The sequence below is a fragment of the Schistocerca serialis genome, chromosome 9 (genome assembly GCF_023864345.2).
Source record: "Schistocerca serialis cubense isolate TAMUIC-IGC-003099 chromosome 9, iqSchSeri2.2, whole genome shotgun sequence".
Lineage (NCBI taxonomy): Eukaryota > Metazoa > Arthropoda > Insecta > Orthoptera > Acrididae > Schistocerca > Schistocerca serialis.
In genome coordinates this window covers 435,292,486-435,310,458 of record NC_064646.1, presented here as the reverse complement: position 1 = coordinate 435,310,458, position 17,973 = coordinate 435,292,486, and the positions used below count along the sequence as shown (strand labels likewise).

At 39.9% G+C, this 17,973-nt stretch overlaps 1 protein-coding gene across 5 annotated transcripts in view; it reads right to left on the bottom strand.

Annotated features, from left to right (window-relative positions):
• Positions 1-17,973, bottom strand: part of LOC126418458 (protein piccolo-like) — a 344,054-nt gene that overhangs the window by 30,569 nt on the left and 295,512 nt on the right. For all 5 annotated transcript variants that reach the window (XM_050085227.1, XM_050085225.1, XM_050085226.1 and 2 more), the window contains one exon: positions 10,106-10,236. In XM_050085227.1, the coding sequence (XP_049941184.1) occupies positions 10,106-10,236 (131 nt within the window). The remainder of the gene's footprint in view (positions 1-10,105; positions 10,237-17,973) is intronic.

Sequence of the window (17,973 nt, the reverse complement as noted above, 5' to 3'; positions counted from 1 at the left end):
TGGCCAACTGAATTTTTTCCTACCTGTGAGAAGAGATGGTTGCTAATAGAAACTTTTATGAATTGTGAATCACATGCGGTATTCTCTTCACCATAAGAATAATATGAATATAAACATTTTGCCATGTATTCTTTTGTGTTTGCTGCTATCTCATTTTAATCCTGTCTGCCTAATAAACTACGAAACTAGAGTGAGACAACAGCAAACGCGGAAGAATATACATATCATGTCGCGTTTATATTCGTATTATTCTTATGCCTAATAGTGATACAGTCAGAAATGAAGCACGGCAATTGACTAGAGTTTTAAATCTAAGATGACTAATTTCTGAGCAGAATGTAATGTACTAAAGAGGCGTCTGTAAAGATTTTCAAATGGAGAAAAAGTTTCGCTAAACTCTCGTTTAGAACATTTTCTATCATCCGCGGTCTATTATTTGGTTCTTGTTGATCATTATCAAAGAAAGCAGCAGTGCAAGTAACAACAAACAGCAGTCTCTTACCATTGCTTCACTAATGAGACAATTCCTCTCTCTCTCTCTCTTTTTTTTTTTGTAAGCGGCGGCAGCGTGCACAAAAGCAAGTCATGATGCGAGCAGCGATAGGCTGTAAACACTCATTATCAGAATGCGACAAACAATGCAAGACACAGTACACCTATAACAAAGAGTGGCACTTATCAGATCAAAGAAAATAAGCTATCAATTCAAACCAGACGAAGCACGTGAAAAAGGAAGGGTACCCGTATAAATAAGGACAGAGTGCCGGACACATAGCAATGTCTACCTGGTAAAGCTTAACTGCTAACCTTACGACTCGAACCAAACTACTGTAGCTGTAACGTCATTCATTCGACGTAAATTGTGTCTCATATTACAATGGACCAACTTTATTTAGATTTGGAGGTACGACCTAAAACTTTTCTTTCCCCTTGAATTTCGAGTATAAAATTTCAGGTGCAGTTTAGATTCGGGATATTATTATTATTATTATTATTATTATTTTAATTAATTAATTAATTTTTTTTTTTTTTTTTTTTTTTGGGTGGGGGGCATTTAGAGTCTAATATTTCAGGTGCGGCTTAGATTTGAGTGCAGCTTAGATTCGAGTAAATACGGTACTGAATGTAGTACAATCAAACCTCTGTATAACAGACTGATAAACCTGGATACAGTGATAATTTTATATGGGAACTACTGATTTCTTATGTGTAGTATGTTAATTACCCCTCATTACTACGATGAAGTAAATTTAGCAACACCCTGTTATAACAAAGACAAAATTTAGAGAATTTACTATTTTCTATTTCTAAGAAGCTCACTATAGCAGTAGGTATTGTTTATTAACTACTAGATTTTCATTTCATTTCAAGAAGCTTCACTACACAATACAGTACTGTCTTTATTCTAGCAGTAAAGAGAAGCTTACAGCCATGGACGAGCTGTGCTGAGCATCAAACACTCAATAGCTCTTTTGTTTGAAAGTGTGTTTAGTTTGTCCACTGTCTAGCTTCAGTAGCAAACAAAAGTGTTTTGTTGAGCTGATGTATAGCTTAGCTCCATGATTTTTGCAATCTGTCAATGTTTTTAGTTGATGTAAACGCTTTCGACTTCGCTAATATTTGGACAATGAGTGGAACTCAGATACAAATAAGGTTGGAGACAAAAATGGAGGTTTTGAAAGACAGTTATATTGGAATGAAAGTAGTAGACGTGGCGGGGAAGCATGGACTTGCACAATCAACATTAGCTACATTCCTTAAAAAACGAAAGGAAATAAAAGAAAATTTTGTAAGTGGCAAATTTAGCCCTTCAAGAAAAATAATAATTTTAAGGCAAGTAACAGATGATTGCAAAGATTTAAAAACAGGCATGGGATCATTTTCAAAGAGATTTCAGGAGAAGAAAAGTCACCACCTATAGATGATGCAGAATTTTGGAGGTAAAACACCATGTGTAAACTGTTAGAAAAATACAGTCCTTAAAACTTGTACAACACAGATGAGATGGGATTGTTTTATCAACTGATGCCAGAGAGGATTGTTTTATCAACTGATACCAGAGAAGACTAAAGCCTTTAGAGGAGAAAAATGTAAAGGAGGGAACCAGTCTAAAGTACGCCTAACTGTTCTCTGCACCAACGCGCCAGGGACACATAGGACACACAAACTAACGCCACTCGTGATCAGACGATCAGCAAACCCACGGTGCTTCAGAAATGTAAGAAGTTTACCAGGTTAAGAGGGTACATACATTTTCTTTTACCTCCCTTTAATTTATAAGTTAAATCAGTACAGTATAGCCTCAGCTGTAATGTTTTGCTACAGTCATAATGTAAATGTGAATTATTTTATTGCAGTCAACTGCAAGGCAAATTGAAAAGATGTATGACATCCACTCTTTTTAGTGAGTGGGTGCTTTCGCTTGATAAAGAGATGTCAATGAAGAATAAGAAAATTGCATTACTGATGGATAATTTTAGTGTGCATAACAACATGCCAGCATTGAAGAATGTTGAAATATGCTACTTCCCCCCAACTCTACTTTAATTCTTCAGCCACTGAATATGGAGGTACTTAAGAACTTTAACACAAAATACTGTTCACATTTAGTTCAACACATTATCGTAAACAGTGAAAGAAAGGTGAGCAATCACTACAATTTCAATGTGAAGCAGGCTTGTGACACGATTGCTAGTTCCTGAAAGTTATTGTGAACTGCTGGAAAACCGCAAGAATTTCTGAAAGTGAAGATGTTGGTGACAATGTTGTGGTGGATGAAATAATGCAGGATGGTATTCAATGAGATCTGGAATTTACGAGGGTAATCCCAAAAGTAAGATCTCCCATTTTATTAGAAGTACACACCTGTTTATTTCTATAATGGTTTACATCAGTTTGCAGTTTGAACATTTCGCTATTTTTCGACAGAATCACCATATCTTTCGATGCATTTTTGTAGACGGTGTGGCAGTTTTTGTACACTCATGTCATACCAGCTTGCCGCCATGCTGTTCAGAAAGTTGTGAACCTCTTCTTTCACCTCATCGGTGGAGTTTAATCACTTTCCAGCCAAATGTCCTTTTAACCTAGGGAACAGGTAATAGTCACTGGGTGCCAAGTCAGGACTATAGTGTGGGTGAGTGATTATGTTCCACTGATACTGTTGGAGGAGAGCAACGGTTTGCTGAGCGATGTGTGGGCAAGCGTTGTCATGGAGAATGTGTATGCCCTTGTTCAACATTCCTCTTCTCCGGTTCTGAATTGCCCGTTTGAGTTTTTTCGGAGTCTCTCAGTACCTGTGAGCATTAATTGTGGTCCCAATGATTCAGCTCCGATGATGAGGTGAAAGAAGGGGTTTATAACTTTCTGAACACCCATACTCTGCTGTGCCTAACACTTGCATGCCACTCTCTCAAGTGCTGCTTTCATTTAATGTAAACAGTTGCAGTCCAGCTAAAACAGTCATAGATAATGGTCTAACTGCATGAGGTGTGTGTGTGTGTGTGTGTGTGTGTGTGTGTGTGTGTGTGTGTGTGTGTGTGTGGTTTTGTTTTCCCCCTCTCTCTCTTCTGGAGAAGGGTTTGGCTGAAAACTTCTTGTGTAACAGTCTTTTTATTGTGCCTGTCTCTATCATCTTTAGGGTGAGTAGCAATCTATCCTTTTCATAATTGTTGAAATTCCAATCTGAACTTTTCATAGTCTTTTCATTCTCACTGGAGGCCTATTGTTGATGCACTCTAAGAATATGATGACTCTAGGAACAGACTACAACCTCTACGCGTGATCCATATGTGAATGGAATAGGTAGAAACTGTAATAACTGGTTCAATGGATCATACCCTCTGTCATGCACTTCACAGTCATTTACAGAGTGTACATGTACATTGTGAGACAGACTGTTGACATGACTTCCCCCTTCTTCCCTCACCCTCACCCTCACCCCCCCCCCCCCCCCCCCCCACCAGCATTTTCCCTTCCACTTTCCAGGCGTTAGAACCTGCAAATTTTCCATCACTTACTATTTAATTGCTATGAATGCACGTTTTTCCTATATTGCAGCATGTGCTTTTCATTCAAAATGTCAGATCCACATCAGGCTGTGCACTTATCTGAGCTGAAAGTCAGAGTGAAGGTGAAACATCGTTAGTGAAAGAAAAATGTGTAAACAGATTACGTTAAGCCGCTTGCAAAGCAAAAACTTACAGCACATTTTGATTTACTAAATAGCATGAATGAAGTCCAGAGTCATGCCAAATGAGATATAGTAACAACAAGTCTTCGCAACTGAAGTTTTATTTTGGTGTTATTCTCTTGTTTATATTTTTTTGCTGAAGTATTATTCTGCAGTAGTGGGCCAAAGTAAAATTCTTTGTTAAAGTTTTTTTTTTTTTTTTCAGTTGAAATTACCAAAAAGTTTACTAAATACTGAAACAATAAAAAATTCATGGAATTTTAAAAACATCCCCAAATTTTTCCTGGGTTTTTCCCAGCTGAAAAAACTCCAGTTTTTCTCAGATTTCCCAGTTGCCCCGGGCCTTTACACCCTGAATTAGGATCACAAATTTTCACTGAGGGTGGTATTTGCAATTTCAAGTCCACTTTCACTGCAATTGTTACTGCAACATTTCTAGGCAAGTACAGGAAGTAATTACAAATATTTTGTATGAATCCTGAAGGAAATTAAATCTTCCACAATACCTATTATGCATTGACACTGTGCACAAGACTGCACTAAAAAATGTTGTTAAAAAAACCACTGACTTAAGGTGCTTCAGTAAAAATAACTGTTCAAAGCAACACCCACAATTTCTATGAAGCCATGACACTTTAGAACAAAGTTCTACAGTGCCTATATGAACAATCTTGCAGGCAGTGAGAATTCTAGTTTAGTGTTCTGCTTCATCTCTGGCAGAGTCTTGAACATTATGGCATTTACATGACATCACAAGAAGAAATCAAGTGTGGTCTGATATAGCTTCCACTGTCTGTGAATGGTGAGAGTGGAGCTGATGTTTGGATATCACTTTCTGCATGTGCAACACACATTTCACAGGCAATTACTGAAATGCTGATTGAAGGCTCCTAATCACTGAGAGCAAACAATGGTTCATCTAACTTGTGGATCCTTGCAGTTTATTGTCCTAGTTGATTGTTTCATTGTGGTACCATTTTCCTTGATTCCCTTAGCCGTCGAATCTGCCTCAGAAACATGGAGTGTAGTAATCTGACATGGATATGTGGCCTATCAGTTTCCATTTGCTTGTTCATACATGAAAATTTTGTGTCTTAGTACTGACCTTGGTACACTGCTATCCATCCTCTTCCCTAATCTCTGAAAGTTTATTTCAAAGCTGCAGAAATACTCTGTATATATGGATGACAAAGCCAAGTTGCCCACATAGTGTAACAAATGCCAGTTTATCCGCATACTAACTGCTGGAAAAACCAATGAGAGTATAAAACTATAATAGAATGGTGCCACATATATATTTATATATGAGATATTTGTATATGTCCAGAAAATAACAAACAACATTTTTTTTCTAACTCATCAACATCAGCACTAACGCGAAACGAGATATACATTATTTGAATTTTCCGGAAGGCCCACATAAATTTTATGTTTCCTCCGAGAGATAGCATAGCCGCAGCAGAGTTTCAAAATGACAACTGTATGTGACATATGTTACAAGCAGTGTGTCATCACTACATTTCTCAGTGTGGAGAAATAAACTGTTGGGAACTCTCACAAACATTTGTGTGCAGTTGAAACTGACAGAAGTACAGTCAATCGCTGGGCAAAGAGGCCATTCGATAGAACTCTGAGATTTGCAGTGCTCAGGGAGGAAATCCATGGCTGTCACACCTGATAATATGCAGCTAGTTGATAAGTTCATTCACGGTGCCAAAAACCAGTGAACACATAAACGAAACTCAAAAGGTGCTTCCAGTGACTTCAGCTCCAGAACAACCCAGGTGATTGATTGATTCAAAATGGTAATAGTTGATCTAACACAAGTTCAAAATATCACTAAACAGATTTCGACAAAGTTACACCATTCACCCTACAATGCTGATCTAACTCCCTCAGACTTTCACTTGCTTGGGTCATTAAAGGATGCCACTCATGAAGAACACCTCAAGAATGATGATGAAGTGATATGTGCAATAAAGAAATGGCTTGAAGACCAGAACAAGGAGTGATACCCACATGGCATACACATCCTTGTGCCTCGCTGGAGAAAGACAATAGAATGGGAAGGAAATTAGTGGAAAGATAGAGATTATAGAAGAAACATAATTCTTTCTTGTTTGTACATTTCACTGTGTTCAATAAATAATTGTTGAAAAAAACGTAGTGCATTACTTTCTCAGAAATCCTTGCAATTTATGTATTTCTTTGGGACTTTTCACTATTTGTTATATGTCACGCCACAACACAACAGGGGAGAAAAAGACTGACCTTAGAAATATCAAGCACAGTATGGTAAACTGAATCATCACAATGAATACACAATAGCACAACAATGTTGTTGTTGTCATTGTTGTTGTTGATGGACAATTCTAGTTATAAACCAGGCAGTATTTCATTTTTTTTTAAAACTGTTATGACAATCAAGAGAAGTAGTTGACACTGTCTACTACCACAATCAGTTTAAGAAGACACCTCTGGAAATGATACATCAAACTGCATGTAGAGGTGGCAGAACACACACATAAAAGACGACTGTAATTGTCAAGTTTTCGGAACCAGTGGCTCCTTTTTTCAGGCAGAAGAGCTTAAGGGGAAAGGAAGAGAGGTGAAGGAAAAGGACTGGAGAGGTGAAGGAAAAGGACTGGAGAGGTGAAGGAAAAGGACTGGAGAGGTGAAGGAAAAGGACTGGAGAGGTGAAGGAAAAGGACTGGAGAGGTGAAGGAAAAGGGATAGATTTCGGTCAAGTCACTCAGAACTGTGGGTCAGGAGGAACTTAGCATAATGAATGAGAAGGAAGGACTGATTGTTGGCAACCGCATCACACAGAGATTTGAAAACTTGAGAGCTTAAAGGTGGAAGACAGGGTAATATGTAGACAGGGATTACTGCTTAAACATCATGCATGAGTTAATAAGAGTACGTAACAGAGGTGGGAGGGGAGCAGCGAAAAATAGACAGGAAAGACAACGAAAGCTGTAGAAAACTAAAATGGAGTGAATGGTTTCCACCTTCTGAGTTCTGAGAAGCTGGTGTCTGGGAGAAGAATCCAGATGACACTTGTGGTGAAATACCGTATTTACTCGAATCTAAGCCGCACTCGAATCTAAGCCGCACCTGAAAAATGAGACTCGAAATCAAGGGAAAAAAAATTTTCCCGATTCTAAGCCGCAGCTGAAATTTGAGACTCGAAATTCCAAGGGAGAGAAAAGTTTTAGACTCAAATCGAAAAAGTTGGTCCACTGTAATACGAGACACAATTTAGGTCGAATGAATGACTATACAGCTACAGTAGTTTGGTTCGAGTCTTAAGCTTAGCAGTTAAGCTTTACCATGTAGCCATTGCTATGCGTCAGGTGCTCCGTACCTATTTATATGGGTACCATTCCTTTTTCACGTGCTTCGTCTGGTTAGAATTGATTGCTTATTTTTCTTTGATCTGGTAAATGTCGTTCTCTTTGTTATAGATGTTTACGTCACTCTAAGCTGAAAATGCATTACTGTACTGTGTCATGCATTGTTTGTCGCATTCTGATAGTGAGTGTTTACGACCTGTTGCCGCTCGCAGCATGGCTTGCTTTTGTGCGCGCTACCACCACTTTTTTTAAAAAAAAACGGCTCATTAGCAAAACAATGGCAAGAGACTGCTTGCTATTTGCTGTTACTTACACTGCTGCTTTCTTTGATAATGATCAACAAGAACCAAATAATAGACTGTGTATGATAGAAGATGTTCTGAACGAGAGTTTAGCGAAAATTTTTCTCCGGTTGAAAATCTTTGCAGGCGCCTCTGTAGTACATTACATTCTGCACAGAAATTAGTCATCTTAGGTTTAAAAATCTTGTCAATTGTCGTGCTTCATTTCTGACTGTATCCCTATTAGGCATAAGAACAATACGAGTATAAACATGGCATGATATGTATATTATTCCGCGTTTGCTGTAGTCTTACCCTAGTTTCGTAGTTTATTAGGCAGACAGGATTTAAATGAGATAGCAGCAAACACGAAAGAATACATGGCAACATGTTTATATTCGTACGGTATTATTCTTATGACGAAAAGAATACTGCATGCAATTCACAATTCATAAAAGTTCTTATTAGCAACGATCTCTTGTCACAGGTAGGAAAAAATTCAGAACGTAGAGTTGGCCATATTGACAAACATCCCAAACAATCTTGCCAGTCGGATTTTCGTAGTACCTTGTAATGCTGCTACATTCGAAGATGAACAATACGGAATTTGTATTTACTTCGTTGGACAATGTATGAAAATGCAGTGGTCGAACAGTGGTTGAAACTCGGGGCGGTGAAAAAAAGCTCGTCTTACACCTTTTTTTTTTTTTTAATTTACTGATGCACAGGTTTTGTCGCCAGTACCTTTGTGCCTGCAAAGCATGCCTGTGTGGCGCTACATAATTCGGCAGCAGAAGTTAGTTGTGGCGGCACCTACCAACATTTTTCAGAACTTCCGTTTACTTTGCACTCGATTCTAAGCCGCAGGCGGGTTTTTGGATTACAAAAACCGGAAAAAAAGTGCGGCTTAGATTCGAGTAAATACGGTAGGTGCTGAGGGCACGAATGTCATCTTGTAGAGCATGCTCTATTGTGAGTTACCAGTATACACCCTCTGCCTATGCCCATTCATACTAATGCAGAAGGCCGAACAGTGTTTACATATAACAGCTGTATATGATGTGTCGTTTCGCAGGTGAATCTCCCTTTGATAGTTTATGTTTTGCCAGTTACAAGACTGTTATAGGTGGTGGTAGGAGGGTTCATAGGGTAAGTCTTCCAGCAGGGACCGTCTTAAGAGTTAGTAGCCATTGCGTAGGGAGAAGGGTGCAGAAGGAGCATAAGGTCTGACAAGAATACTGCGAAGATTGGAAGGGCAATGGAAAGCTATTCTAGATGTGGTAGGAAAAATTTCAGACAGAATGGATTTTATTTCAGGGCCTATGCACCCCCGTACCACCACCTATAACAGTCTTGTAACTGGAAAGACATACTATCAAAAGGAGAGCCACCTGCGAGACGACAAACGTCATATCAGATGTTATGTAAACACTGTTTGGCCTTCTACATTGGAATGACTACCACCAAACTATCAATTAGAATCAATGGGCACAGGCAGAGGATGTATACTGGCAACTCACAATATCCTGTTGCAGAGCATGCTCTTCAACATGACAGTCGTGACCTCGGTGCCTGTTTCACCACATGTGCCATAAAGATTCTTCCCCTAGATATCAGATTCTCAGAACTCCGCTGGTGGGCACTAGTACTACAACATGTCTTTGGTTCTCACCACCCGTATGGCCTTAATTTACGTTACTTTCTTCCGTCTCAGCATTTCTTCATTGTAACTACTCTTTGCTTCACTCCGTTTTAGTTTTCTACATCTTTCATTGTCTTTTCCGCCTATTTTTCAGTGCCCCCTCCCACTTCCGTTACGTACAATGCACTTCTTTTTTTAACTCTTACTAACTCATGCATGATGTTTAGACAGTAATCTCTATCTACATATTATCCTGTCTTCCACCTGTAAGCTCTCACATTTTCAAATCTTGTCCTATGCAGTCCCCAAAAATCAGTCTTCCCTCCTCATCCCATACAATAAATCTCTCCTGACCCGCAGTTCTGGGTGACTTTCCCAAAATCTACCCCTTTTCCTAGACCTCTCCACTCCTTTTCCTTCACCCCTCTTCCTTCCCCTTCAACCCTTGTCTCAAGAAAGGAGCCATTGGCTCTGAAAGCTTGCCAATTACAACTGTCTTTTATTGTCTGCTCAGTTGGTGCTTGGTGAGTAAATTTTTTATCTATCCAATTAAACAATTTTGTCAATAATGGATTGCTTTTGTTGTTAAATTGCATATATAGGTATTGTACGTATATAAGAGATAAAAACTTACTGTTTTATAGGCTCTCTTGTTCCTTTTGCAGAGTTTTTACTGTCTGATTTCTTACTAGGGTAAAAAGAATCAACAGAGGAATCAGCAAAAAGAGCATGTTTCACTGTTGCTGCTGGCTTAGAAGAAGCGTCCTGCAACAAATGAGAAAACACAACTGAGCGACAAAATACATTAACAACATTATAACCTAAATGTAGTAGCAATGTACACACATCATAAAAAGTTTTGCATCGGAGGGTTCCGGAACCTGTGCAGAAAATTGGAAGAGAGCTCAAGATAAACATCATTTCCACTCTTTTTATTGCTCATGAAAACAACACATTGCATGTCGTACCACCATACAGCGAGACCTTCAGAGGTGGTGGTCCAGATTGCTGTATACACCGGTACCTCTAACACCCAGTAGCACATCCTCTTGCATTGATGCACGCCTGTATTCATTGTGGCATACTATCCACAAGTTCATCAAGCCACTGTTGGTCCATATTGTCCCACTCCTCAACGGCGATTTGGCGTAGATCCCTCAGAATGGTTGGAGTGTCACGTCGTCCATAAACAGCCCTTTTCAATTTATTCCAGCCATGTTTGATAGGGTTCATGTCTGGAGAACATACTGGCCACTCTAGTCAAGCAATATTGTTATCCTGAAGGAAGTCATTCACAAGATGTGCACGATGGAGACGCGAATTGTCGTCCATGAAGATGAATGCCTCGACAATATACTGCCAAAATGGTTGCACTATCAGTCGGGGGAAGGCGTTCACATATCATACAGCCGTTACGACACCTTCCATGACCACCAGCGGCATATGTTGGCCCACATCAGCCATGCCAAAACAGCAGGGAACCACCACCTTGGTGCACTTGCTGGACAGTGTGTCTAAGGCATTCAGCCTGACCAGATTGCCTCCAAACACGTCTGGTTGAGGGTATATGCGACACTCATCGATGAAGAGAACGTGATGCCAATCCTTAGCGGTCCATTCGGCATGTTGTTGGGCCCATCTGTACTGCGCTGCATGGTATCGTTGCAAAAATGGACCTCGCCACTACTGTAGGAAAAGTGCAATGTTTTTCATTTCATCTTTACTTCAAGTTTAACTTAGATCTCCAAATTCTTTGAAAGCAGTGCCTCTCAATCGCTACACTGACATGGGTGGTAAATGTGCATGCTGTCATACATTATTTACCATCAAGAGTCTACTTCGTGGACAATGAATTCTGGTTTCAAGTAAATGAATGCAATGGAATAGAAATGGAAATACCTAATACGAAAGGACCAGAAAAATTCACACTTTGTGATCAATGAGAATACAGATGACCCCTATGAACCATGGACCTTGCTACTGGTGAAGAGACTTGCGTGCCTCAGCAATACAAAGGTGCAACCACAACAAAAGGTTGTCTGCTGAGAGGCTAAATAGAAACATGTGGTTCCTTATGAGGGGCAGCAGCCTTTTCAGTAGTTACATGGGTGACAGTCTGGATGATTGACTGATCTGGACTTTTAACATCAACCAAAACGCCCTTGCACTGGTACTGCGAACAGCTGAAAGCAAGGGGAAACTACAGCCGTAATTTTTCCCGAGGGCATGCAGCTTTACTGTATGATTAAATGATGATGGTGTCCTCTTGGGTAAAACATTCCGGAGGTAAAATAGTCCCCCATTCGGATCTCCGGGCAGCGACTACTCAAGAGGACGTTGTTCTCAGGAGAAAGGAAACTGGCGTTCTATGGATTGGAGCGTGGAATGTCAGATCCCATAATCGGGCAGGTAGGTTAGAAAATTTAAAAAGGGAAATGGATAGGTTAAAGTTAGATATAGTGGGAATTAGAGAAGTTTGGTGGCAGGAGGAACAAGACTTTTGGTCAGGTGAATACAGGGTTATAAATACAAAATCAAATAGGGGCAATGCAGCAGTAGGTTTTATACTACGTAAGAAAATAGGAATGTGGGTAAGCTTCTATGAACAACGTGGTGAACACACAACTGTAGCCAAAATAAACTCAAAGCCAATACTCACAACAGTAGCACAAGTTTATACACCAACTAGTTCTGTAGATGAAGAGATTGAAGATATGCATGGTAAGATGAAAGAAAATGTTCAGGTAGTTAAGGGAGACGAAAATTTAATTGTGATGGGGGAATGGAATTCGACAGTAGAAAAAGGAAGAGAAGATAAAATTGTAGTTGAATATGGACTGGAGAATAGGAATGGAACAGGAAGCCGACTGGTACAATTTTGCACAGAGCATTGCCAACACTTAGTTTAAGAATCATGAAATAAGGTTGTACATATGGAAGAGACCTGGAGACACCTGCAGGTTTCAGAGTGATTATGTAATGGTAGGACAGAGGCTTTGGAACCAGATTTTAAATTGTAAGACATTTCCAGGAGCAGTAGTCGACTGACCACAATTTATTTCTTACGAACTGTAGATTAAAACTAAAGAAATTGCAAAAAGGTGGGGAATTAAGGATATAAGACTTGGATAAGCTGAAAGAACCAGAGGTGGCTGAATGTTTCAGAGGGAGCATTAGGCAAAACTGACAAGAACAGGGGAAAGGAACACAGCAGAAGATGAATGGGTAGATTTGAGAGATGAAATAGTGAAAGCAGCAGATAATCAAATAGGTGAAAAGACAACATGTAGTAGAAATTCTTGGGTAACACAGTAGGTATAAAACTTAATTAATGGAATGAGAAAGCATAAAAATGTATTTAATGAAGCAAATGAAATGGAATACAAACATCTAAAAAAAATAATTGACAGTAAGTGCAAAATGACTAGCAAGACAAGTGTAAGGATTCATAAGCATATATCACTAAGGGAATCCTTACACTTAAAGTTGCCTTTGGAGAAAAGAGATGCCCCTGTATGAATATCAAGAACTCATATAGAAAACCATTCCTAAGCAAACGAGGGGAAGCCGAAAGGAAGAAGGAGTATATACAGGGCCTATACACGGGAGATGTACTTAAGAGCAATATTATAGAAATGGAGGACAAAGTAGGTGAAATTGAGATGAGGGATACGGTATTGCGAGAAAGAATTTGACAGAGCACTGAAAGACCCAGTCCAACTACTTACAGCTTTGGGAGAGCCAGCCATGACAAAACTATTCCAGTTGGTATAAACAATGTACATGACAGGTGAAATACCTCACACTTCAAGAACAACATAATTCCAATTCCAAAGAAAGCAGGATTTAACAGAGCAGTGAAAGACCTAAGTCAAATTATATACAGCCTTGGGAGAGCCAATTGACAAAACTATTCTGTTTGGTGTACAAGATGTGTGACACAGGTTAGATAGGGAATATAACCTGTGTCACACATAATAATTCAAAGTCCAAGGAAAACAGGTGCTGACACGTGTGAATATTATTAAACTATCAGTTTAATAAGCCATGGTTGCAAAATACTAACATGAATTCTTTACAGATGAAGACTGGAAAAACTGGTAGAAGTCAACCTTGGGTATGGTCAGTTTGGATACTGGAGAGTAGGAATTAATGTCCATGGATAAGAAAGACACTGTAAGTATGTCAGAAACAGCAAAGAACTTTGATGAGAAGTTGAACAGAATGGTCAGAGTCTTTACATGAGGATATAAGATGAACATAACAAAAACATAACAAGAATAACAGAATGTAGTCGAACTAAATCAGGTAATGCTGAGGGAATCAGATTAGGAAATGAGATGCTAAAATTAGTAGAGTACATCTGCTATTTGGGCAGCAAAGTAACTGCTGATGGCTGAAATAGAGAGGAGGTGAAATGTAGATTGCCAATGGCAAGTAAAGCATTTCCGAAGAAGAGAAATTTGTTAACATCCAAGTGTCAGGGAATCTTTTATGAAAGTATTGGTCTGCAGTGATCCATGTATGGAAATGAAACATGGACAATAAACAGTTTAGCCAATATGAGAATAGAAGCTTTTGAACTGTGGTGCTGCAGAAGAATGTTGAAGATTAGATGGGTAGTTGCATAACTAATGAGGAGGAACTTAATATAATTAGGGAGAAAAGAAACTTGTGGTACAACCTGACTAGAAGAAGGGACTGGTTGATACAACACATTCTGAGACATCAAAGGATCAACAATTTAATACTGGAGGAAAAGATGAGGGGATAAAAATCATAGAGGAAGACTAAGAGGTGACTGCAGTAAGCAGATTCTAGGATGTAGAATGTAGTAGTTATACAGAGATGAGAGGCTTGCATGGGATAGTAACTGCCTAACAGATGCTGCTTCATAGCAAATTATACCCAGTTGAGCCAGTTTTCATTTACTGATACTTAAATCCTGCTGGAATTGCCCAAGTCCCTCAACTGCACAATGGACATGAATGGATGCAGGTGATCAGACAGGATGCTTACGTACGTGTCACCTGTTGAAGTCATATCTAGACGTATCAGGGGTCCCACACCAATCCAACTGCACAGTCCCTACACCATTACAGAGCATCCACCAGCTTAAACAGTCCCCTGCTGAGATGCAGTGTCCACGGATTCATGAGGTTGTCTCCATACCCATACACGTCCATCTGCTCGATGCAATTTGAAATGAGACTCGTCCAACCAGGCAACATGTTTCCAGTCATCAACAATCCGATGTCGGTGTTGACGGGTCCAGGCGAGGCATAGAGTTTTGTGATGTGCAGTCATCAAGGGTACACGACTGGGCCTTCGGCTCCGAAGGCCCATATCAATGATGTTTCGTCAAAAGGTTTGCACATTGGCACTTGTTGATGGCCCAGCATTGAAATCTGGAGCAATCTGCAGAATGGTTACACTTCTGTCACACTGAATGATTCTCTTCAGTCGTCGTTGCTTCCGTTCATGCAAGATCTGTTTCCGGCCAAAGTGAAGTCGGAGATTTGATGTTTTACTGGATTCTGATATTCACGGTACACTCGTGAAATGGTCATACGGGAAAATCCCCACCTTATCACTAGCTTGGAGATGCTGTGTCCCATTACTACTGTGCCGACTATTACACCATGTTCAAACTCACTTAACTCTTGATAACCTGCAGTAAACAATATAACAAATGCACCTGACACTTTTAGTCTTATATAGGCGTTGCCGACCACAGCACTGTATTCTGCACGTTTACTTATCTCTGTATTTGAATACGCATGCCTATATCAGTTTCTTTCGTGCTTCAGTGTATTTCTTTAATATGTCCTGGACCTTGCCGTTGGTGGGGAGGCTTGCGTGCCTCAGCGATACAGATAGCCGTACTGTAGGTGCAACCAAAATGGAGGGGTATCTGTTGAGAGGCCAGAAAAATGTGTGGTTCCTGAAGAGGGGCAGCAGCCTTTTCAGTAGTTGCAGGGTTAACAGTCTGGATGATTGACTGATCTGGCCTTGTAACACTAACCAAAACGCCTTGCTGTGCTGGTACTGCGAACGGCTGAAAGCAAGGGGAAACTACGGCCGTAATTTTTCCCGAGGACATGCAGCTTTACTGTATGGTTAAATGATGATGGAGTCCTCTTGGGTAAAACATTCCGGAGGTAAAATAGTCCCCCATTCGGATCGCGGGGCGGGGACTACTCAAGAGGATTTCGTTATCAGGAGAAAGAAAACTGGCATTCTATGAATCGGAGCGTGGAATGTCAGATCCCTTAATCGGGCAGGTAGGTTAGAAAATTTAAAAAGGGAAATGGATAGGTTAAAGTTAGATGTAGTGGGAATTAGTGAAGTTTGGTGGCAGGAGGAACAAGACTTCTGGTCAGGTGACTACAGGGTTATAAACAGAAAATCAAATAGAGGTAATGCAGGAGTAGGTTTAATAATGAATAGGAAAATAGGAATGCGGGTAAGCTACTACAAACAGCATAGTGAATCCATTTTTGTGGCCAAGATAGATACGAAGCCCACGCCTACCACAGTAGTACAAGTTTATATGCCAACTAACTCTGCAGATGACGAAGAAATTGAAGAAATGTATGATGAAATAAAAGAACTTATTCAGATAGTGAAGGGAGATGAAAATTTAATAGTCATGGGCAACTGGAATTCGTCAGTAGGAAAAGGGAGAGAAGGAAACGTAGTACGTGAATATGGATTGGCGGTAAGAAACGAAAGAGGAAGCCGCCTGGTAGAATTTTGCACAGAGCACAACCTAATCATAGCTAACACTTGGTTCAAGAATCATAAAAGAAGATTGTATACATGGAAGAAGCCCGGAGATACTGACAGGTTTCAGATAGATTATATAATGGTAAGACAGAGATTTAGGAACCAGGTTTTAAATTGTAAGACATTTCCAGGGGCAGATGTGGACTCGGACCACAATCTATTGGTTATGAACTGTAGATTAAAACTGAAGAAACTGCAAAAAGGTGGGAGTTTAAGGAGATGGGACCTGGGTAAACTGACTAAACCAGAGGTTGTACAGAGTTTCAGGGAGAGCATAAGTGAACAATTGACAAGAATGGGGGAAAGAAATACAGTAGAAGAAGAATGGGTAGCTTTGAGGGATGAAGTAGTGAAGGCAGCAGAGGATCAAGTAGGTAAAAGGACGAGGGCTAGTAGAAATCCTTGGGTAACAGAAGAAATATTGAATTTAATCGATGAAAGGAGATCAGATTGGATTCCGTACAAATATTGGAACACGTGAGGCAATACTGACCCTACGACTTATCTTAGAAGCTAGATTAAGGAAAGGCAAACCTACGTTTCTAGCATTTGTAGACTTAGAGAAAGCTTTTGACAATGTTGACTGGAATACTCTCTTCCTAATTCTGAAGGTGGTAGGGGTAAAATTCAGTGAGCGAAAGGCTATTTACAATTTGTACAGAAAGCAGATGGTAGTTATAAGAATCGAGGGGCATGAATGGGAAGCAGTGGTTGGGAAGGGAGTGAGACAGGGTTGTAGCCTCTCCCCGATGTTCAATCTGTATATTGAGCAAGCAGTAAAGGAAACAAAAGAAAAATTCGGAGTAGGTATTAAAATCCATGGAGAAGAAATAAAAACTTTAAGGTTCGTCAATGACACTGTAATTCTGTCAGAGACAGCAAAGGACCTGGAAGAGCAGTTGAACGGAATGGACAGTGTCTTGAAAGGAGGATATAAGATGAACATCAACAAAAGCAAAACGAGGATAATGGAATGTAGTCGAATTAAGTCGAGTGATGCTGAGGGAATTAGATTAGGAAATGAGACACTTAAAGTAGTAAAGGAGTATTGCTATTTAGGGAGTAAAATAACTGATGATGGTCGAAGTAGGGAGGATATAAAATGTAGACTGGCAATGGCAAGGAAAGCGTTTCTGAAGAAGAGAAATTTGTTAACATCGAGTATAGGTTTAAGTGTCAGGAAGTTGTTTCTGAAAGTATTTGTATGGTGTGTAGCCATGTATGGAAGTGAAACATGGACGATAAATAGTTTGGACAAGAAGAGAACAGAAGCTTTCAAAATGTGGTGCTACAGAAGAATGCTGAAGATTAGATGGGTAGATCACATAACTAATGAGGAAGTATTAAATAGGATTGGGGAGAAGAGAAGTTTGTGGCACAACTTGACTAGAAGAAGGGATCGGTTGGTAGGACATGTTCCGAGGCATTATCAAGGGATCACCAGTTTAGTAATGGAGGGCAGCGTGGAGGGTAAAAATCGTAGAGGGAGACAAAGAGATGAATACACTAAGCAGATTCAGAAGGATGTAGGTTGCAGTAGGTACTGGGAGATGATGAAGCTTGCACAGGATAGGGTAGCATGGAGAGCTGCATCAAACCAGTCTCAGGACTGAAGACCACAACAACAACAAATCATTTGACGAAGCCCAATTTCCATTGGGCTTCGTCAAATGATTTGTTGTTGTTGTGGTCTTCAGTCCTGAGGTAATATGT